The following is a 24,747-nucleotide window of genomic DNA, read 5'->3' as shown; positions in this document are numbered from 1 at the left end:
TGTTGAAAGCATTTCATTTTCTGAGGTCTATGACTGCGACGATCCAAACGCTGCCTACACTAGCTTTATAGAGCTATTCACTCTTCTATATAAACTGTGTTTCCCTTTGAAAAAAATAAAAGTTTCTCTCAGGAACACGCCTAAGTGGATAAGTAAGGGTATAAAAAAATGCAGTAAAAGGAAACGAGAATTGCTTAGGATATATCAATATAATAAAACAACTGAAAATAAAAATAAACTTAGGATGTATTCAAATAGATTTAAAAAAGTAATTCAGTTGACACAGCGAGCCCAAAACGGCTATCTCATTGAAACTGCTGATTCTAAGTCCAAAGCTATGTGGCAAATAATAAAAAACTCAAAATTTAATAACATAAAAGAGCCTATTTCAAAAATTGACATTCATTCTCATATAATCACTGACCCAACTGACATTGCTAATGCTTTTAATAACTATTTTATTGACGAACCTAAATTACCCTCTAATGACATTAAACCTAACCTACTAGACCAGTGTTTTTCAACCTTTTTCATGATGCGACCCCCTGGTATAATAAAATATTTCGCGACCCCCTTGACCCTTTTGGTTTTTATCTAATACCAATTTATTACGTATTTATGGTATCCATGATTAGGATTCGAAGTACATACCTACTTATCCGATTTAATTACATTCCTAGGACTAATAGCATTGGGACCTGGAATTTATTTTTAAATTATCTTTTCTTTCTAACTTATTTGAGCATTTAAATATCTTGAATAAAAGTCTTTAAGGGTGAAATGAAAATGTAAAAGACAAAATGGACAACCTGGTTTTACGATAAAAAAATATTTGTGGTTGTCGTCTTTGAACCAGACAGGAAGGCCTCCCATGCTGCGTTTGCCTGTTCGTGGTCTCCACTCGAGAACTCGTCTACCCCAACGGTCATCGGTTCTTCGGAAGATATGACCTGCCCACTGCCACTTCAGCTTGCATATTTTTTCAGCTATGTCGGTAACCTTAGTCCTCTGACGGATAACCTCATTTCTGATATGATCCTTCAGAGAAACCCCAAGCATAGCTCTCTCCATAGCATCCTGATCTACATTAAATCGGTGGACCAGTCCTAGCGTCAGTGTGCACGTCTCTGCACCATACGTCATCACTGGTAGGACGCAATGGTCGAAGACTTTTGTCTTCAGGCTCTGAGGAATAGCCGAGGAGAATATGTGACGAATTTTTCCGAATGCAGCCCAACCCTGTTGGATGCGCCTTGCAGCCTCCTTGTTGCTTCTGCCTAGCCGAATAGTCTGCCCGAGGTAGACATATTCTTACACAACTTCGATTGTTGCCTCACCAACGATGACCGGCTTCGGTTTGATATGAGCATTGTACCTACATGACTTTCGTCTTGTCCTGCAGAGATTCTGCCATAATAACGATGTCTTCCGCGAAGCGGAGGTATATTAAATGTACTCACCATTTATACATATGCCATGTCTGTACAAGTTAAACGTCTTAAAGACATCTTCCAATGCATTGGTGAACAGTTTCAAAGATATCACATCCCTTGTTGCGTTTGGATAGGTCGTGTGGTCCTGTACTTGGACAGTCATGGTAACGGCATCGTACAGACACCTCGATATAGCGCCAGTCGATTTGGCATCTCTGCAACGATTCCAAAACTGCCCAGAGGCGCGAGCATAGGATTCGATACTATTTTCGAATCTACACGAAGGGTCGCTTTTACCAAACGCTAAACTTATTTAAATCAAATTTTAAATACATTTTGTACTAACTGACAGACGTATGACAGGCTACTAAATACGTTTAGCGTTTGGTGAAATTCCACCTAACATGGAAGAAACAAATGCCACTTTTGGAACTAACAAATTTGCCTTACATTTTGACAGTGACATTTGACGATACGCAACTAATACGCAACGTAAACGGAGGTTTCGAATCCTGTGCTCGGGCAACAGAGTCGTGAGCACAAGTTTCGATCCTCCGTTAACGTTGCGTATCGTCAACTGTCAATGTCAAAATGTAAGGCGAAGTTGGTTCCAAAAGTGACAATTTTGTTTTTTCCATATGTTAGGTGGAATTTTACCAAACGCTAAACGTATTTAGTAGCCCGTCATACGTCTGTCAGTTAGTACAAAATGAATTTAAAATTTGATTTAAATACGTTTAGCGTTTGGTAAAAGTGACCCTTCGTGTAGATTCGAAAATATTATCGAATCCTATGCTCGCTGCACTGATCTTGATGGAGTCGAAGGCTTTTTCATAGTCCACAAAGGCTAGACACAGAGGCTGATTATACTCTTCGGTCTTCTGTATAATCTGACCTACTGTCTGGATGTGGTCTATATTGTACTAAAACAGATCCGCGATAGGATATATTAATTAATTAAAAACCTTCACATTAACGCGCGTCTTAGGTTTTTTGTTGTATAACACATTTAAATGTTTATGATTAATTATCCTTTTGTTAAAGTAAGAAAATTTGAATTAAGAGTAATTTTATAGTAACAGCCTTACATAATAAATAAATATGAATCTTTATTGTTATTTTACTAAAGTATACTCAGTTTTTTCGTCCTTTGGCGACCCCCCTACAGAAGCTTCGCGACCCCCCAGGGGGTCGCGACCCACAGGTTGAAAAACACTGTACTAGACAATGTGAATCAAACTTTTTTCATGCCACCATCCATCCCCACTGACATTTTAAAGATAATAAAAAAGCTAAAGAACACTAATAGTGTAGGTCATGATGAAGTTACGACTAAGGTCATAAAAACCGTAGCTGAATCAATATCATTCCCATTAAGCTACATAATGAACCTATGTATGACAATGGGTGTATTTCCAAAGAGACTCAAAAACACTGTCATTATCCCCATTCACAAAAAGAATAATAAAGAATGTATACAATATTATCGTCCTATTGCCCTGTTATCCATTTTCTCAAAAATACTCGAAAAATATATTAATAACTCTATTTACCAGTATCTTGTCAAATTTAATATCCTTGTTAATTTTATTTTATTTTTATTTTTTTATTTTATTTATTTGGGAAAACAAACAGTCTTACATTGTATAGTAGGTATTGTAAGTATATATGTAAAATTATGTTAGTTAAACATAAGACCCACAGCGTTATCCACAGATAGGTAAACAGTATAAAAATGTATGCGTGCGTTGTGCAGACGCCGACACGACAACTGTTACGCAGTACTGTATAGGTACATGTAAAGTGCTAAACTCGACACGTGCCGACGACTACACACTACTTACTACTAACATGCAACGTGTCGTACAGTATTTTTTTAAACATAGGCTTGGAATAACTAAATATATCAATATCAGAAAACATACTATTAAAGTTATTGACCAGTCTGCGTAAAGGGACGCGCTCGCCAGCGTTCGTGCGGCAAGTGCCGGGCGCGAACAGCTGGCGAACGCGCACCTCACGTCGATGTACTGTTCTAGGTACTAGATAGGCAATTTGGCTAGTTAAGTCAATACAGTCAAAGAAATTGTGACATAAACCGTACAGAATCATGGCTCCAAAGACTGTTCGCCTAGATTTTAGTGTGGGCAAGTTGTATCTCGATAGTAATTGATCATATGAAAGATATGCGCGGAAGCATCTGTAGTGCACGGCTCGAAGAAACTTTCGTTGAACCCTCTCAATGCTATCTGTATATTTATTATAGAAAGGATCCCAGACAGTGACGGCATACTCCAGTTGAGGGCGTATTAGACCTTTATATAAGTAGAGGTATGTGGAGGTACTTTTAAAATCCGTACACGCCCTTAGCACGAAGCCGCACATCTGTACAGCCTTATTTATTATTTTTCCTATGTGGAGATCAAGGTGAAGTTTTGTGTCAAGAGTAACTCCAAGGTCCCGCAGGGTATCAACTTTCTTAAGAGGAGTATTGCATAAAGCGTACTTAAATGATATAGTTTTTCGTTTTTTTGTGAAAGTTATTGTGTTACATTTGGATAGATTTAAGTGCAGTTTATTATCAATACAGTAATTACTAAAGCGATCTAAATCAGCTTGGAATAGATGACAGTCATTAACATTTTGAATTGGTCTGTAAGCTTTAAGGTCATCGGCATATAAGAGGAATTTTGAGTTTTGAAAACATTGATTAATATCATTAATAAACAGTATAAATAAGAGCGGACCCAGTATTGATCCCTGCGGGACGCCTGAAGTCACTGGTAGTAAGTCAGACTGATAACCGTTGATCACGACTCGTTGACTCCTTTTGTCAATATAGGACGCGAACCAGCGCAACAAATTACCACGGATACCATTGTAGGCAATTTTTTTGAGAAGTAGCTCGTGGTCTACCTTGTCGAAGGCCTTACGGAAGTCTGTGTAGACTGTATCCACTGCGGTTCCTTTGTCCATATTTTTAAATAAATCACCAGTGAAAATCATGAGGTTTGTGACTGTCGACCTTCGTTTTACGAAACCGTGTTGTTCTTGGAGTATGGAATTATGAAGGTGTGGGTAAATTTCGTTATGGACCAACCTTTCGAAAACCTTCGACAAGATAGACAGTAGAGAGATAGGTCGGTATTCCCCTACATCGACTCTTGAACCACTTTTATGGACTGGTGCGATATTGGCGATTTTCCAGATTGACGGGAAAACACCTTTGATAACACACTCATTGAAAATGATGTGCAATGGCTTTGACAAACTGTTGGCTGTATGTACTAAAAATACAGCAGGAATACCGTCTGGGCCAGCGCTTTTAGATGTATCGAGTGTTCTCAACAATAAATTTATTTTTGACTCACTAAAATATACATTATTTATTAAAATATTGTTACTAGTTGAGTCAGGGGGAGGTGTCCAATCGTCGATATTTAATGTGGAAGGCTCGTATACGGACTGGAAGAAATCGGAAAACATATTGCATATATCAACGGGGTCATTTGAAGATTGGTTATGATATGTCATGGTTGATGGTATACCAGCTCTACTTCTCCTGTTTGAAACATACGTCCAGAAATGTTTAACATTGTTGCTTATACTTTCTTCCACGGACTCTATGTACGAAGAGAAGCATTTGTCACACTCAGTCTTAAACCTAGTCCTGTATAATGAGAAAGTCTCGTAATCAGAGATATTTCTATACTTTTTCCACTTTATCCAGGCCTTGTTTTTATTTCTAGATAAGTGAATTAGGGGCGCTGAAAACCATAGGGGGTAATTTGCAGACTTAGAACTGCAGTAAGGTGTGTGATCCCTTATTATGCCATAAAGAGTATTATAAAAAGTATCAATCATATCATCGACAGATAAGTTGCAAAGTAAGCTCTCCCAGTTTATTGCAGTTAAATCCAGATTAATTTTCGAATAATTAGCTTTATGGTAATTTAATTTCTTAATTTTGCGACGTTTTAAGGGGATAGGTCCAGAGCCGGTGGATGTTGTAGTGACAAAAGGTGGGTGAAATGCATCTACTTTTGAGAGTGTGATATTAGGTGCGTAAATGTTGCAGTCAGTATTAGAGATAAGTAAGTCTAAGGTATTTCCGTGGTGGTTTTGTAGTACATTATACTGAAGTGCGCCCTGAAACGACATAAAGTTCCCAAGCTCCATACCAATGGGAGAGACGCTAGAGCATATAAGACCTCTTGTGTTAGGATCATTGGGTGACCAGTCTACATTAGCTAAGTTATAGTCGCCAAAAAGATAGAACTTATCAACAGTAGTACTTGTGAGCAGTCCATTTAGAGACTATAGCAGTAAAGTGTATGAGCTCTCTGGAGATTTTGGAGGAAGGTACACAGCGCTTATGATGTGATGTTTAGTACGGTCAGAACTAGGTAACTGAATAATTACGTGTTCCATAAGAGAGCTGTATGTGTCAGGCAGTGGAACTTGTGTGGGGCGTAGTTCCTTTGAGACTGCGATAAATACGCCGCCACCGTCCTTTTTATTCGTGGAAACCCTATCGCGATCACATCTGAACACTATGTACCGCTGGTCTATAAACTCTCTATCAGAGATATGCAGTGTGAGCCAAGACTCAGTAATAACGATGACATCGTACGCGAAAGATAAGATATTCATATACAGAGTGTGCGTCTTCGTGCGAAGACCTCTACAGTTTTGGTAATAGATGGAAATATTATCGGTAGCCATTTAACAGATGAATTACGAATAGGATGATATTAAATCAGGAAATTTTAGTATCGCTTACAGAAAGCGAATCGGAATTTAAGTTACCCACACTAATGTTTAGCCTAAGATGTTCAACAGTAATTATTGTTATATTATTTGATGCAACCGATTTGATACATAATAAAATTATATTTCTGATTCGACACTTGAATAAAAAGCATGCAACTAAAGATACAACTAAAATAGCTCTAATATTTAACATTATCAGAATCTGGTTTAATCTTGAGCAGGTCTTCTTGGGTACGTATGGCAAATACAGTAAATTGTTAATGAACAATACGGATTCCGGAGAAACACAACAATAAACATGGCCATATTTAATTTTCTTCATCAAACACTGATTAACATTGACAACAGAAAACCCTGCTGTGCAATGTTTATGGACATGACTAAGGCGTTTGACTTAGTCGACCATAAACTCTTACTTAGGAAACTACATTCTTATGGAATTCGTGGCAATATACATAAGCTTATTGAATCCTATTTAAGCGAAAGATTCCAATTGGTAGAAATAACCAAAATAAGTTTAGACACTAAATGTGAAACTACCTATAGGTCTCTACAGAGGATAAACAGTCGTGGTGTACCCCAAGGTAGTGTCTTAGGGCCTCTATTGTTCATTTTATATATTAATGACCTACCCCTTCACACAAAATTTCCAATGGTGCTATTCGCAGATGATAGCACACTTCTCATAGAATGCAATGATCCTCAATCTTATGAAATTGAAGTAAATGACTCACTTGGCACAGTTATAAACTGGCTTACAGGTAACAAACTTTTAATAAACCTGGAGAAAACTAAGCTTATGCATTTTTACCAGAGAAAACTACCAGATCACATAAATGTCAGCCATGACGGAAAGGTGGTTGAAACCACTAACGTCACTCGTTTTCTTGGACTATTGATTGACAGCAATCTGTCCTGGAAATTCCATGTAGATCATGTATGTAAGAGAACGAGTAAAGCTGCGTACGCCCTTCACAAACTTTCACGTACTACAAATCTAAAAACACTCTTAACTGCTTATCATGGTAATGCAGCTTCAATACTACGATATGGAGTTATATTCTGGGGCAACTCCACAGATAAAGATAAAGTATTCAAAGCTCAAAAACAGTGCATTCGAGCAATGTTTAATTTAAGAAGCACTGAATCATGTCGACCATACTTTATCAACAACAGTATATTAACATTTCCTTGCTTGTACATTTATGAGATGCTACTATTTGTAAAAACAAATTCAAATTTATTTAAAACAATGACCGATGTCACTTCAAGACTAGGTCGCAACAGAGACAGGCTGTTCACTGAGCGCTATAACACTACGCTCTTAACTAAGAGTATTGTGTGTATGGGCCCTAAGCTGTACAACAAACTGCCTAACAATATAAGATGTCTTGACCTTATCCAATTTAAAAATAAACTAAATACTATTCTTCAAAAAAAATGTTATTATACAATTAATGACTACATAAATGACATATTATAAGCCCCTGTTCCACAATGTCTGGTTAGTCGCTACCTGTCGGATAAAATACATGCTGTCACTGTCTAAAAAATAATAACAGAAAGTGACAGCATGTATTTTATCCGTCAGGTAGCCACTAACCAGACATTGTGGAACAGACCCTTAATCTATTGTATAAATTAATGACTATTACTACCTATATGACTATTTCATTATTATATTACTATTATTGTGTAATGTTAGTGTGGACTTATTTTTACTTCTTTATGAATCACAAACTGTAAATTTGCATGAATTTTAAAGTGTAAGCAAAAAGTTGTACGTACTGTATAGTGCAAAGCATGGAGAACTACCTATGATATTTTTGTAACACCATTTTGTATACCCATGTTTACAATAAATAAATTTTTATCTTATCTTTTTTATCTCATGTCTGTCTTAAGGTGCGGTTAAACAAGCCCACGCGAGCCGAGCCATCCGTGTAGATCTGAACGTGAACCTGCTTGTATGTATAGCTGCATACATGGGGTGATGTATCGCGCAAACTTTGACATCACAAGCTGAGTCTGACTCCGCTCGAGCTAACAGTAGCACGCGCCGTTTAACCGCACCTTAGGCAAAAAGTTGTGGAACGGGTGGACAAATAGGTTATATAAACCTATTTCGGTTCACACTGTAATCTATGTTGATCTCATTATTACATCAGGTTTTAATTGGGTTAGGATATATTCATACACAATATGTTCTGTTTGTATATATCAGTTTATGTACTCAGGCACATCCCAGTCAATATGACCACTGACCATGATACTAACTTTTCGCTATTAATAAGTAAGTAACACCTCACTTATAACAATTCTTAACGAATAAATTTATAAATAAAAATGACGAGAACTAATACAGATATAATGAAAATCCGTTTGCACTTGTTCGGTTTTATTTGTGCAGAGATGCCCTCTATTTCTTATGATTCTTGATAATCCCCATTCAATACTCATACAAAGAAGTATGACCCTCCATGCACTACTTATAGATAACATTGGTGAATATATGTATACAATGACTTACTTGGAACAGATTGAGTCGATGTAGACGTGCAGCAGTGACGAAGTGCCATGAAGCAGTCCTTCATTTTATTTTCACTCTCCCTCCGGTTCAAAGTGTTAATTTTCTTCTCGTATAACTTCAGCATCTTATTTAATCTGAAACATATATTATTAAAGTATGTACAACTCCAATCCTACGGATGGTATTGCTAGCGTCATAAATACACTCACGAGCAATAAAAAGTTCAACTTACAATATTATGTCGATGCCAAATGACGATACCAAAATATTTACGTTTTTAGTTGGTAATACATTCTGATGCACTGTTAAATATACTTCTGCTAGTTAAAAGTTTTTTTTAGTTTAGGAGAATTTTCTTGCTATTGTCACTGGAACTTTTTCATTGCTCGTGAGTGTATAATAATATTTATGTGCGACTGAAGCTCAACTTCAGAGCACCCAAGTCAACGTTGTTATATTTATGTCTTCAGGAAAAAAAATAAGAAAAATGGGACACTAATATTTTATGTTTCGTATTTTACCAATTCAACAGAAATTAATTTTGAAAATTCGACTAACTCCATAATTGTTTGTCAACCGTTCTATTAGAAGGAAATTGCCAAATAATACAGAGTCTTATTTTGCAATTTCCTTTAGAAGATATTTAATTTTACAAAACAAATATTGTTTCGCTGCTACGAATGCTAGCAAATGTATCCTTTTAAGTACCCATTTTTGATAAATACCCCGTAAGTATACACAGGTAATATTGCTGTTTTTAGTTGGAATTATAATTGTAATAATATTGTTTCTTTTTTGACACGCTCTCTCTATATACCTACTACATCCTAACTAATATTATAAGTGCGAATGTAACTGTGTCTGTCTGTTACTCTTTCCCGCCAAAACTACAGAAGGGATTGGAATGAAATTTGGTATACATACGGTCTAGACCTTGGGAAAGAACACAGGCTACTTTTTATCCCAGAATTCCCACGGGAAAACATTTTAAGACGATGCGAAGCGCGCGGGAATAGCTATATATAATAAAGCGTGAAACCTTTTGTAATTTATAAGCGGCCATTCTGGAAAACGAATGTTTCTTTGGTGAAGTATTAAGAGCGTTTTATGGACCCTAACTGTAGTTTATACGGCAGAAAAAGTTAATTTTAACTCCCGACATTTATTCCGCTCCATCTGTCTCAGAGCATTTAGAGCTTACATAATAAAATCATATATTTGTATATATATTTATATATTTTAATTAGGTATAATATTAAGTGACTTAAGTTTACTATTCTTTTCCTTTTTTTTTTGTACACCTTATTACCTATTTTTCCTGTACCTCCTGCGGGTTGACTGTTGACTTTGTACTTTTATTTGTAATATTTGTACAATAAAGAGTTAAATAAAAAATAAATAAATAAAAGGCAAAAGCACAAATTACAAAATTGTAATGTTAAGTTAGTTCTGGTTGGAAACATTTGATACAAAGGTATTAAATAAATAAATAAATTTATTCTATCGCGTCGGATAAACGTATTTTTGTGTATTTTTTTTAATAGTTTACATTACATAATTAATAAGTTAATATACTTACTCGGTTTACATGTGTCCGTTTTCATGGTCGGACTCTACATAATTTTAAGTTAAGTAATGTTATCGTTTATTCTTCATGTATATATATTCCTACTCCCGCATTCATAAAAAATGTATAGGATGCTTTTTAAGCGCCATTCAATGAACGAGCTCGTGATTCAACCAAAAAAGAGATTCAACCAGATTCCTGCGACATATCCATAACTAAATATACACCTGTCAAAACTAATGAATCAATCCACAGTGAAAGACATCTTGATTATTATAAGTACACCACTTTTGAGTCAGGGTTTCAAATACAGAATAATTATAATAAATCGCCATAATATTGTCACAATCTACCATGTTATAATAATGCAAGGGCGGCATAATATTAAGTAGTGAATGATATAAGCTTGTATTGATCGTGTAAACACTCAGGCCTATTATTGCCTACAATCATAAAATTGATTGCAGTGTGTTTATTATTCCATGTGGTTAAATCACACGTTCCATGCAACCATTATTATATATATTTGTTAATAAACAAAATTTGTAAAGCTTCGCAATTTTCTTCAAGTATCGTTATTCCTGAAATATTACGTAAAGAACGATGTTTAAGGCAGTTCTGTGTGCTTATAGGAAACATTTATAACCTGACCTACCTAGTTTACCTGATACATATCTAAACATTCCCTAATACAATCGGGCCCCATCAAAGTAAGGCACAATGAAACGTGTGTCCTAATCCCTCGCGAACACACTGGCAGATGCGATCACGGTAATGTGTCATAGAGTTTGTAAACTAATTACATATTGGGAATTCAGAGTCCAAAGTTCCACTTCAGAAGTGATGGGGAACCCCCGGAGATCGCACAAGTTAAATGATTGAGAGAATCTGCAAATATTATAATTTGGTTTATACATCTGTTGCGGCCCTTAACGGTCCGGGTTGGTTCAATATCCGGATTGAGCTATGTAGTTGATTTGAAAAGATTTTCCCGTAACATTAACTAAGATTGGATTTCATTCTGTTTGATATAATATATCTTTATTTAAAGGGCAGTTACTGGGATCGTATTCAACAGAATAAAAGATTAACTTGATTGAATCTCATCTATATATATTTTCATCATTCAAATTGCGAATAATGTTCATGGCTAGGATGTCTATGTAAACAGCTCAATAATTTCATAATATATAATATACCATGAATTTGTGTTATTATCGAGCTGTTTACATAAATATCAAGCATTGCATCTGTACTAAACTAAAGTCACGCAAGTTTTATTTTAACACACACAAAAGATGAGTGTCATTAAACGAAAGAATATAAACATTATACGACTGCCTCTGAAACGCACGCCGTAAAACAAAATGTTTACATCGTATACAAGTTGTTGCAAAAAGGGTATACTAAGCCGAAACCTACATGTGCAGCATGGTACAGTCTGATGCATAAGTAACTATACACTTATGAACCTTGTCTATCTAACAAACTGCATAGCCATTCATTGAAGCATTGACAGTTCGTCAGTTTGACAAGGTACAGAAGTGTATAACAACTTATGCAGCTGACCGTATATCTAAGCCCGAATCTGAAATCAGAATATCAAAATTCGCGAAAAAAAATTGTCATTCTCCATAGTAAGAGTCACCTGACCAATATAGTTTCTATGGAAAATGATTTTTTTCGCGAATTTTGAAATTCTGATTTCAGTTTCGGGCTTAGATATACCATGCTGCACATGTAGGTTTCGGCTTAGTATTCCCTTTTTGCAACACCCTGTATATACAAGTGGTGATACTTTGCATTGCACTGACTTATCCCAATTCCATTTTCAACAAACTCGAATTGGAAATCTTATGAGATGGCCACACTTTGTGCGGTCTGTGGTCAGCAAGGCATTTCGCAATGAATTTCTAAGAGTGAGGTTGAAAGGAGAGTAGTTGAGAATTGACTATCTTATCCAATCTTGGACGTGGGACATTGCTTGTACAGTCAGGTGCAGAAAAACCTGACCCCCTGCATTTCAAATAGAAATTCAAACTACGCAAAGCCAATTTGTCGGTGTGACGTATGTTGCGGTAGTGCTCGTGTCTATAGACAGACACAGAACTATTTTACTATTCTCCTATTTATATCCATCATTTAGATTTTAGATAATATCCATCATTTACACAAACTAACGAATTCATAGAACAATAATATTATGAAATACAAAATTTAAATTATTTTTGTTTTTCATCTGGGCTCGAACCCGCGGCCCAATTATTCGCAAACCAACCATTTGCCCGCTACGCCAAGAAGCTTATTGAACTCGTTTGCAAAATAGTGAATATGTTGCGGTTCATTAGCAAACGTATAGTCTATGTAGTGATAATTGTTTACAATATGAAATATTATAAGCGCAGAGGGTATTTTGAATTTATTTCTCATTTGAAATTGTAGACTTGAAGAGAATGTTTTGTTGCATTGAGATGGGTTTTGTTAATTCCATCTGATTGATCTGATTTATATTTATACCTATAATATAATCAAAATTATTGATTTGTAACGATGACAAACGAATTTATTAACAAGGTCATCATTATTAATTGAGTTAAGTGCCAGGACAACATTGGGTTCGTATTTTCTCTTTATAATTTTATTGGTTACTTTATATATTATTGGCTTTCATTTATTTTACTTATAGATTATCATAATATACTTTTTACGCTATAGTAATAATGTCACAATTATTATATTCATTAAGGCATGATCAAATTATTGTTTTTAAAGGTTACCGAAGATGGATGTCCTATAATGGGCCCTGAAGAACTGTTATAAAATAGCTAACGCATGACAAGATTTAATTTGAGAATTTTAAGGATGATATTATGGTTGCTGTTTGCATTGCGTGAGAAATATCTTCTACACGATAACAGCACAACTCGCAAAGAAGAAATGGAACATTATAACTATGTTATTATACGTTTAGTAGGTATTTAACGGGTCCCCAGTTTAAAAATGAGTAAAATTTATTTAGTAGTAAGATAATTATTTGTTCATACTGTTAAGATAATTGATTACATATTTATAAGTAACTACTTAGTAATAAAATTGTTGCTTATTTATAATTTAATTGTAGAAAACAACAAGAGATGTAAATTGTGAAATTTAGTAACATGTTGGTTCTCATTGTTGTAATTCTACAATTTTTGAATTTGTTTACTTTTGTTCATAATTATTCTGCATACAGACTAATAATATTTACTTGTTTAGTGAAATAAAGTTCTTTTTCTTACATATTATGTTTTTATTTTATTTCCTGTTCATATTGATAAAGATAGTCTAAAATAACCTATCTATAATGATTAACAAAGTAAAACATAAAAATAAATTTTAAAAGTCACACCTCCCAGAGATTTGAACTCTGAACCTCCATATTGAAAGCCGAATACCTTAACGATTACACCACACCGTCAAGTAGTTAAACTGGTGAAAAATGCAATCACTTCGTATCACACTGAGCTGGCTAAAAATAGTTAAAAGTGAACAACACAGGTTTTAACATTCTGGCATGAACTTTATGAAGCTAGTTCCAATATTTGATTTAAGATGGCGCTTAAATTAATAAAAGTCGATATTTAGCGCCATATTTTAACACACATACAGAAGTCTTAGTAACGAAACAAGGTGTATGTAGTTCAAGGTTATTTTACATAGGTGGCGCCTATGTGGGAGGGTTGTAGTTATAGCTATATAGGGGATCAGGATTAATTGCACTTGACTGTACTTGCGGGCAATGTTTCAATTTCTTAAGATTTCTAGTTCAGGTTCCATTAGTGATCTTATTTAGAGAGATATCTCAGCGTCGTGTAGTGTTCGCGAAAACCGTAAATGTACAAACTAAACTGTTTTAGGAATTACTTATCTGCTAGTGTCATCAAATCGTTTGTGTGTTTTGATCACTTGTTTTGATTTTGATGTTGTTGACATCGGTGCAATGTCGTCACTAAAAACTCGATGTGATAGGTATTTTTGTCGTAGAAATACTGTATAACATGCATAGGTACATGTCGGTGCTCATTGCGATATAAAAATAGCGGTTAAATTATACAAATATATATAAAGTCTCTACAATAATCGTAGTGCCCGCAGGCCATAAGAGAAGGGCAGCGACCGGCCGGTAGACCGTCGAACCTTTGGTCCTACCACGTAAAGAAAGTATGGTTGAGTATTAATCCGATTCTCTTTATTAATTATTCTTATTATATTATGCAGTGACGCAAACCAAAGTTGGTTATTGGAATTTCTATATAAACCCATCATAATGTCCTAGCAATAACAATGTTTGTCGTCAACATTCGATTACGTACTATCGCGGAATCGCCTTATAAACTGAAATATTAGAATCACTAAAACGTGTACAAAAATAGACGGAATGTTGTTTTGCAATCGGCCCGGATGTATTTTACCCCGCTGGTACATGCACGTTATAGGGTATATAAAAAGTAAACGACAATTAGCTGGAACCCTGCAGTTAAAGTCAATTATGGGTTGATTAGATCAATGTGGAATGGTGTTCAACTTGTAAACAAATAGTTAGACTACAGGCGGTTCACATATTTTTTGAATTTTTATTTTTATACTGTGTAGAAATTGTGAAAATTCTAAATTGTATATTTTTATTTTGTATTGCTCTTTATCCATCCCCCTGATTTAACTAATAAATAGATAAGTTATCGCATCAAATACCCTACTTATGATTTATTATTGAACATTATTTTCGTAATTTAAATAAATACTGATTGCTTACCTAATTTGTAAGATGTTATTTCATCATCATCACCACCGGTAAAAGTCTCGTTGAACCAAAGTCCGACTTACTATAATTTATTTCGTCGACAGCATATTTTTATACTGAAATTAAAACGAAAAAAAAGGTTTGTATAAGCCAAACCTGAAATATCTAAAACGTGTTAGCTCTTTATGTTGCTGGCTGTACAAAGTTTATTATTTCATTCGAGTAGGAAATTACTAGTGCTAACATTTCTAAATAAATATCAGACCGATATAACAACTCACGTCTCTATAGTGTAGTATATTTTAAATATTTAATGTACATTACTATTTTTTTAATAATTTGAAACATGAAAATGAAAATATAATACAATTTAATTGATGTAAGAAGATAAACAAATACTTACATAGATTCCAATTTGGAACCCGATACTGTTATACTGCTGACTTAAAGGGACACTGAGCAAACTTTAAACAATCTCACTTACTGGGGCATTTGAAAAGATATCTGTGTAGGTAGGTAGGTACATTCGGAAAAAGAAAAATGTTTCATGAAACTTAATTGATGAACAATTTTATCGCTTTATAGAAAGGTAAACCAACGTTGTTTGTATTGTCAGATTATTCGGTTCAATAATCTGCATAATTTTATAGCTCATTACCTCATTTGTCTACTACGACTAACAACTGTGAGTGGAAAAATTTATACCTATAGTTTTCGTTGAGGTTACCCTATCTACAATCTAGAATAATCTATGAGGGTGCGCGATCGACGTCGCCGCCACACAAATATTTTCACGTCTCGTGACATGACATGAAATGTAACATAAACATGACCGTATTTTGATTTCATCGTAATTCGTAACAATGCAGTGACAGTTAACGTAAGATATCAAAACAATTGAAATTGAGTTACAGTTTATAGGTACTTAGTTTTAAGAAGTTCTACTAAGTTTATATACTCGTTGATAGAGTGAGTGTGAATATTGTGTAGTGTGTGTCCATTATTGCGATGCTTACACTTATTAATTAAAAATACAATGGAATTTTCAAATTCATGTTTTGAGTGTGTCGGGTTGCGGAGTTTACTGAGACAATTCCATATAGATACCTACCTGGGAGTTAGTTACGAGTGCTAATTATTTTATCCCGATCTAGTTTTGATTTGCGCAAATCGAAAAAATTGTGCCTAGATAAGTACCTAAATATAAATTTATAATCTATTTGATTTCGTTAAATGTCTTTGAGGCATAAATAAGTATTATAAAAAGTTCATAAAGCCACTAAGTATAGATTGGTACTCGGGGATCGGCCGCGGCATACAACCGCATGAAGCATTTTGTCGTCAGGTTGCGCCCGGGGTATTGAAATAAGATGGGTTTCCCTGATGGTGAATAACTAAGTATTTATAAATGCTAAATCAGTGTTGTGAAAGGTAGGCAGTTCAAGAGTGTTGACACGAAAACAAAGTGTTCTGTCTAATCTAATAAGCTTTTATACAAATTGAAAGTGCTTTTTACAGATGGTTTACGTACAACCGATAATTTGGGAGGCGGATCTAATAATACCATGGCACAAGACTAATGTCCATTCCAAACTGGACTTGAAAAAAGAAACGATGGGGCAGAAAAATAAAAAAAACGTTTCGTGGATACCGACAAAAAGTACGTATTTATTGTTTTTCGTTCGCTCTCTTATTCCTTTCCTTAGTAGGTCAATTAATTAGCTGAGTTAGAAGTCACTTTATTTATCTTGCTTTACCAACGTTTCATTAGCTCTAAACAAAGTGGCAAGTGCGCTGGCTTATTTGTGTAAATAATTTTATTTATTTTTATTTAAGTTGCCTGTACTTTGTTTTTACTGGTAAACCTTCTTTTACTTCCCTTCGATAATAAATACATATAACATATAACAACGGGGGAAATAAAATTTTCTGCGTCAGCATTATTTTTTCCACAGTTCCACGTTTAGAAACGTATTAAAAGTCTTTATAAAATATTGAATATAATGTAAATATTTTTTTTATTATAAATATAAAATATTGATTTTTTTTCCACCGTCCATCGTGTGACATAAGTCATAACATACATTATATGCTCACGACTGTAAACCCCAAATTGTAGTCAGACGTGAGTCGTGACTCGTAAGCGAGACACCCTCTATTCTATTCTATTCTATTCTCTGTGGGGGTGTCAGTACCTGCACCTGGCTCTCTCGAATGGAACCTTTGTGCATATCCCCAAGGTCTAAACTGCCTTCCTAAGCTTGGACCATTTCCCACCACGCTGGTCCACTGCGGGTTGGTGGGTTCACATATCTAGATGTGCTAAATCTAGATATGCAGGTTTCCTCACGATGTTTTCCTTCACCGTAAGAGCGATGGTATACATTGTACTTAAATTCAGAAAAGAACTCATTGGTACATGTCAGCGCCGGGATTCGAACCCGCATCTCTGGCGTGAGAAGCGGGCGCTTACCCGACTGAGCTACACCCTCATTTCGCTGTACATTATTTCTAATTCACGTGGTATGTCGCGAGCCGTATCGCACGTTTTTGAATAAGTACAATGTACTTAGGGCATACATCTAGAATCTAGATGTGCAGGTTTCCTCACGATGTCTTCCTTCACCTTGCGATATAACAACCATTCCTTATACCTACACCATATTTAATCAACATTTTCCTTTACTTACATTGTGATGTTGTGTGTTTATGTAATCTTAAACTTAATGTTAGTAATCTTGCTGTGTAACCTGTATATGTGTTGTGTTAAGTAAATAAATAACTTATCTTTCTGATAGAGAACCGCGTGTCAGTCCCGGTGGTGAAGCCCGCGGCCGCCGTGGCGACGCTGCAGGCCGCGCTGCGCACCACGCTGCTGGTGGGGCAGGCCTTCTCGCTCATCCCCGTGCAGGGCGTCGCCGCCAGCACTGCCAAGAATGTCAAGTGAGTACCGTTTATCTTAGGTTCAACCCAAGGCCGATTTAACTAGCGCCACCGCCAATTGAAAAAAAATACTTACAATTATTTTCCGTTTCAAAGCGTTTTACCCAAGACTTCCACGTTTCAAGCCATTTTTTTAGAAACTACTTCCTTTAAAACCCAGTACTTACTTAGAATGTAGAAGTTTTAGAAAGACGTTTCTGCCATTTCTTTCCATTCTTTTACGTACTTGTTCTATACATATATGATGTTTTTATTTGTTTCAGATTCGAAAAAAAATCATGGAAGTGTGTCTATTCATTCCTATCGCTACTTGGGCAAATATTTATAACAGTTATGTGTTTTTACAAAATTGTTTATTCAGATTCATCACTGAAAGCCACAAGTAAGTTCGTTGTTGAGTTGGTATTATATTATTGAGCTATGTATATTATTATTATTGTCTCTTTCCCAGTTAAAAACAAATTGCGCTCTAAAGGGTTTTCTCTTTGGACTTCCAGGCTAAAAAATACATGTATATAAACCTTCCTTTTAAATCACTCTGTCTATTTAAAGAAAAAAATAAGAAATATATTATAATTTTAAATATGTAAGGAAAATAATACAAATTTAAATAAGTAAGGAAATATAAAATTAAAAAATGTTTAAACCTATTTTAATGTTTTCCTTACAGCGTCAGTAATATTCTACGGCACGACGTGCATCACGATGGTGATGTTCTACCAGGTGGCGCGCGTGTGGCCGCGGCTCGCGCACTTCGTGGCCCGCACCGAGGCGCTGGACCCCAGCCTCGACCAGCGCCTGGCTCGCCGCTGTAACACCACCTGCGCCGTCGTACTCACACTCGCACTCAGTACGTACTCACCTATGTACCGAGCAGCTGGACCCCAGCCTTGACCAGCGCCTGGCGCGCCGCTGTAACGCCACCTGCGCCGTCGTACTCACACTCGCACTCAGTACGTACTCACCTATGTACCGAGCAGCTGGACCCCAGCCTCGACCAGCGCCTGGCGCGCCGCTGCAACGCCACCTGCGCCGTCGTACCCACACTCGCACTCAGTACGTACTCACCTATGTACTGCCGCACTTCGTGTCCCACACGGAGCAGCTGGACCCCAGCTTCGCCACTCACTATGTACTCACTTACTGGAAAAGATGAAAATTTATAAATTATAACACTATTACATAACCCACAATAATTTTAAGAACAACAAATGAAATGCAGTTTTTAAATGTTACTGAAAAGGTCCCCTACTCAGCATAAGCGTTAATATTCCAGTGGAACACATACTGTCGCTGCTGCAGGCGTTCGCGGGAGCGGCGCACTGCTTCCCCGACGCGCCCGTGTATGAGGGCTTCGTGCGGCACTTCTACCCGTGGGTCTTCAACTTCCTGCCCTACTCGCCCTATCTAGGCATTATGACTCAGGTAGGGCTTATTTTCCACCCTTTTGCACACTGTACCTACCTGCATAGGTAAAAGCCACATACAAATGCGAGAATTCAGCGCAAGATTTGACTACATACTGAGGTAGAACCCTTGTTATAAACCAATCAGGAGGCAAACCCCAACTGTAAGCTCCAACCAATCCAATCCTTCCACCAAAAACTCTGCGGTTAGCTTGTAAACAACCATGTCCAAAAACATGCTACATATAAACCCACTCTTTAAAGACTTTAGGAGGCTTGAAAAGTTTGACTCTCCTGTTCCAGTTCCTGCACTTCCAGTCGACGTTCATCTGGAACTTCTCGGACCTGTTCGTGATCTGCATGAGCTACTACCTCACGTCGCGCCTCGACCTCGTCAACCAGAAGCTGCTCAACGCACAGGGCAAGGTCAGGACTCAGTATTTATATGTATCATAGAATACTCATACGATTTAAGAGTGCCTTTCCACTGGATATGTACTGGCGACGACCGAATGGCGTAGTGGTTAGTGACCTGACTACTGAGCCGATGGTTCCGGGTTCGATTCCCGGCTGGGGCAGATATTTGTTTAAAGACAGATATTTGTACTCGGGTCTTGGGTGTTGATATTTATATTTAGTATCTATCTATCTATGTATTTGTGTAGATATATCAGCTGTCCGACACCCATAACACAGGTTCTGCCTAGCTTGGGGTCGGATGGCCGTGTGTGAGATGTCCCCACATATTTATTTATTTATTTATTTATATGTACTATGCTACGTTGCTATGGATACCAATTACTAATTGGTCCACTTAGCATAACACGATTAACACGGGTGGGAACGGATTTCTTTCATCTCATCGCAGCATAGCTGCATACACGCTGCATAGCAATAGCATATTTCTGATGCAAAGGCACCCAAAGTGTGGCCAAATTTTACATCTTTATGCATACTTTTAGCCATTGGTAGAGGTATGACTATAGGAGCTATAAGCTTCTCCTGGTCAGTTAAAGTTAAGTCATATATTATGTATGTATGCTAAATTTGCCAAACAAAAGAATGAGGATACTCACCTAGATGGCCCACCCTAAGGATACAGTCGTGGCGACCCGTATAACTTCCAAACAGTTCCCCTTGGATTAATTGTGCTGTTAAGAAGTATGACCTGAATACCGAAATACAAATTATACATTCATCTGAAAATCCTTCAAACCCAGTAACTTGTTCAACTGTCCCCAGTACCTCCCGGAGTTGTTCTGGCGGTCTACCCGCGAGGAGTACGGGCGCGCCACGCAGCTGGTCCGCAAGGTGGACGAGGCCATCAGCGGCGTGGTCTTCATGAGCTTCGCCAACAACCTGTTCTTCGTCTGCTTCCAGCTGTTTAACACCCTTGAGTGAGTGTCGCTTGTAATCATCACAACCCATCACGTCCCTACTGCTGGGACACGGGTCTCCTTCCAATGAAGGAAGGGTTTTAGGCCTGGTCCACCACTCTGGTCTAGTGTGGGCTGGTGGACACTTTGTGAACAAAAGACCCGTAAAACCCTTGGCTGCAGTGTGAGGGCCTCCTGCCTTGAAATTACTTGTGTTCTTCTTCAAACCTCATTATAAAGATATTTGAGATATGTAGTGTAGAGGTGAGGTTTACGTACTTTAAAAACATTTGAACGGTACAGGTAACTGCAAACCGAAACCAATTTTAGATGCAACATTTATAAAAGGCAAGGTGTGAATTTCATAAATAAGTACGGTGGCCTGCGCCTAAAAGTATACAGGCGGAGTTATTAAAATAGCGATCTCAAGCTCACATGCTGCTCAAGCACATCCACATAAACACCACTGCTACACACATCTCACACAACACGTCCCCGGATTTATAACAGATGTAGCTGGTCCCTTCATCATCAGGGATAGCTATTTTAAAAACTCCGCCTGTATACTTTAAGGCGCAGGCCACCGTACGTACCTCCTATACCCTCTTCTGGTTTTGACTTCAATGCGCTACATTTTCGCTCTACCTGTGGCTTGTTAGTTGTGAGACATGAATTGTCCACCTATATCTAAGCGGCTTGCGAGTCACCTCTGAGTTTCCCTTTGGGGAGTGTGTAGTGGAATAGTGTAGTGAAATAGTGGTGAGCTATTTACTATGCAGTATATGCATATGTATACATACGACTTCCTACTGCTATTTTACTTAAATCTGTTGGTTTCAGAAATGGATTCAAAGGGAGAGTTGAATGTTCCGGTACAACAAGTAGGTAAGTGTGTTACAGTACCTAAAGTGTATTCTGATAAAGTAATTTCTTTCAGCCAATTGAATGACTAAATGGATTTATTTATTAGTATTTTTAAGAAAACTTTGTTGCACACATTAAATGGTATAATTACATTGAAAATTTAATAAACTAAATTAATTTGCTCTATAGCCCTGTGTTTGTTAGATAAAATCGACTTTAACAAGAAAACAAAATCATCTCCATTAATCATCACCTCCTACAGCTCTACAACAGGCGCGGGGCCGGGCAAGGGCTACGAGGCGGCGGCGTACTTCCTCTTCTCCCTAGTTTACCTCATCAGCCGCTCGGTGGCGGTGTCGCTGGTGGCGGCGCAGGTGCACTCCGCGTCCGCCGTGCCCGCGCCCGTACTGTACGACGTGCCTTCGCCCGTGTACTGCATTGAGGTAGGATTGCCCTCGCCCGTCTACTTCATTGAGGTAGGATTGCCCTCGTCCGTCTACTGCATAGAGGTAGGATTGCCCTCGCCCGTTAATTGCATTGAGGTATGGAGGCCGTCGCTTGTCTACTGAACTGTACTAAACCAGATAACTATTGACAGACCAATACACGGGCTGACCAAAATAATCGTATACCTAAGGGTTTCTTTAATTTCCTTTTGTTCATAAAAATAGTTTCCCATATAAATGATCGAGAGCTTTAATGTCTATACTATACTAATTGCGTCAATTAAACAGAGTCCACAGCTTTTTGGAGAATATAACGTTATATTCTCTTTTTTTTCAGGTGCAAAGGTTTTTAGATCAAGTGAACGGAGACCACGTCGCGCTCAGCGGACTGCAGTTCTTCAGCGTGACCAGAGGCCTATTGCTAACCGTAAGTTTAAACTAAATACTTAATACACTTGCAAGCAATGAAAAATTCCCACTTTCTAAATGCCACCGACACCAAATGGCCAATTTTTTTTTTAACATTTTAATTTTTAAAGTATCTATACGTAGGTATGTACTTCTAGATGAAATTATAGTTTACTTAATAAATGTGAAATATTTTTTTTACTTAGTTTATGTATTCATATATTATTAATTTCTTATTTATGGAATTATCATTAAAATCTTTAATACAGTCATAATAAGTATAGAAATCCTATCACAGCCATGCATATAAACTTGTTTGTAAGCTGATTCAAGTGTGAATTTAATCCAGAAACTATGTAACAGAGATCCCTTAGCAAGGGATTTTCCGAGTTAAAACCAGCTTACTGAGTATAATACAATTGCTTTCTTGTTACTTACAATACTTAGATATGGGACACGACTTTAGGTTTAAGATATTATGTTTGTTTCGTTATTCAATATCGTCCTTATAATTTTTTACGATATAAAATTCAAAAAAGGATTGTTTCCTACTCGTACAAAATGGCAACATAATATTTATAAAGGCACGTTTTACTTAGAGGCTTACAAATTTTCAGACTCAGAATCCAGGTCGATGGAAGTCGGCTTGAGAAAAAATATATTTTATTGTGATGCCAAACGAGCGTAGAATTTTGAGTAGAGAGTAACTCTCTACAACTGTAATGTTGTAGGGAGTTGATTTGGTCGCCGACAGGTCCCCACGAACATAGTTCTTTCGATATAAATTATACCATTTAACATTGTTCCATTGTGCTGTTTTCAGGTTGCGGGCACAATAGTGACGTATGAACTGGTGATGGTACAGTTCAACGCACCTTCGTCTGCATCTCCTGCGAGCGCCACCGCTGCCACTTTGCTCAACTTGAACGAGTCGTCAACATTACCTATGCCGTAATTGTGTTTGTACCTACATGAGAACAATAAACATATTTAATTTACATGTTAATTGAAATTTTATTGAATTTGAAGTAGTTACTTTTACATATGGGCTTCCAATTGTGACCGGTAGATAACGTCGGCATTAAGTACTAAATAATAACAGAGTTCAGTAGTACCTACTAAGTAATATTACTTACCATCATCATTTAAAATCTTCAGATAAAGCTAGCTAGATGGACTTTCTATAACGTGCGGCAACATCTCATCGGAATAAAGGTCACAGCTCATTACAGCCACCCGTCACCCACTCCGCACCTAACCTATAACTATCCAGTTTCGATTGTAGAATAGCATTACAGTTTGACGTTGAAATAGCATTACAGTTCAACGTTGAAATCAGCCCCCACCTTCGAGATCCCTTCAGCTAATATCGAGCTGCCATTAGAGCGCTCGCTGTTCACGGCTGAAGCACTTCGCATAATGTAACGTCGCTCGACAAAGATTTCAATTATTATGAAAACTCGATGGGAATATTAAAATGGCCTCGTTACTTCAATATTCCGAAAGGATTGCGGGCTGGTGTCGGCTGATCATGGAAGTGAGAGATGATATTTTAATAACAAAGTTAGGTTAGGTTAGATTAGGTTATTGATAAGTTTTTTTATCCATTGAGATTATGATTTGAATTACTGAGTGGGATCGCAAAGTATGGAGGGAAATAAGACATAATAGACGCATTTTTCCTGAAATAAAAATGACATATTATGTATCTAGCCTATCTGAAACCTAGTTAAACATTGTGAGATATGGCGTTTCGACTTTCTCCGTGTTCGGCATCATAAGGGTCACAGTGACAGTTAAATAAAGTCAATTTTTCTCTCCACCTTTAGTTTGCAAGGTGCGGGTGCCTATATAAATAGAGTGAGTCGCCCGCGCGCCTCAGTTGTAATATCACCATGCAGAAATGACTAGGTTTCAGATAGGCTAGATACATAATATGTCATTTTTATTTCAGGAAAAATGCGTCTATTATGTAGTCTGAGCCTATCTGAAACCTAGTTAAACATTGTGAGATGTGTTTATTATCGCATGGTGGAGAGAAAACCAACTGTGACCCATAAGCTACTGATGAGTATATCAGTAGATAAATATTTGAATCTATAAATTTATAATGCATAGATTTCTAGGTAATAGATATACTAAAAAGAAAGGTATAAGTATACATAAGACTTAAGTACTTCCTTATTATTCCTGACTTTTCAGAAAGTTATGGAAGGTATGT

At 36.9% G+C, this 24,747-nt stretch overlaps 2 protein-coding genes across 2 annotated transcripts in view; one reads left to right on the top strand and one right to left on the bottom strand.

Annotated features, from left to right (window-relative positions):
* LOC105390454 (gustatory receptor for sugar taste 64e) overlaps window positions 1–18,010 on the bottom strand; it is a 32,914-nt gene extending 14,904 nt beyond the window's left edge. The window contains exons 1-3 of the mRNA XM_048625696.1: window positions 17,887–18,010; window positions 15,096–15,199; window positions 8,737–8,870 (exon numbers count right to left, since the gene is read on the bottom strand). Of these exons, the coding sequence (XP_048481653.1) occupies window positions 8,737–8,860 (124 nt within the window). The 5' untranslated portion in view covers window positions 8,861–8,870; window positions 15,096–15,199; window positions 17,887–18,010. The remainder of the gene's footprint in view (window positions 1–8,736; window positions 8,871–15,095; window positions 15,200–17,886) is intronic.
* Window positions 1–23,532, top strand: part of LOC105390455 (gustatory receptor for sugar taste 64e) — a 35,930-nt gene extending 12,398 nt beyond the window's left edge. Inside the window, exons 2-12 of the mRNA XM_048626132.1 lie at window positions 16,602–16,743; window positions 17,882–18,026; window positions 18,290–18,408; window positions 18,697–18,876; window positions 19,303–19,451; window positions 19,736–19,858; window positions 20,675–20,829; window positions 21,649–21,693; window positions 21,935–22,115; window positions 22,456–22,545; window positions 23,350–23,532. Of these exons, the coding sequence (XP_048482089.1) occupies window positions 16,602–16,743; window positions 17,882–18,026; window positions 18,290–18,408; window positions 18,697–18,876; window positions 19,303–19,451; window positions 19,736–19,858; window positions 20,675–20,829; window positions 21,649–21,693; window positions 21,935–22,115; window positions 22,456–22,545; window positions 23,350–23,481 (1,461 nt within the window). The 3' untranslated portion in view covers window positions 23,482–23,532. The remainder of the gene's footprint in view (window positions 1–16,601; window positions 16,744–17,881; window positions 18,027–18,289; window positions 18,409–18,696; window positions 18,877–19,302; window positions 19,452–19,735; window positions 19,859–20,674; window positions 20,830–21,648; window positions 21,694–21,934; window positions 22,116–22,455; window positions 22,546–23,349) is intronic.
* Window positions 23,533–24,747: the final 1,215 nt, after the last annotated feature.

Source organism: Plutella xylostella, chromosome 15, assembly GCF_932276165.1.
Source record: "Plutella xylostella chromosome 15, ilPluXylo3.1, whole genome shotgun sequence".
Classification (NCBI taxonomy): domain Eukaryota; kingdom Metazoa; phylum Arthropoda; class Insecta; order Lepidoptera; family Plutellidae; genus Plutella; species Plutella xylostella.
This window is presented reverse-complemented; position numbering and strand designations above follow the sequence as displayed.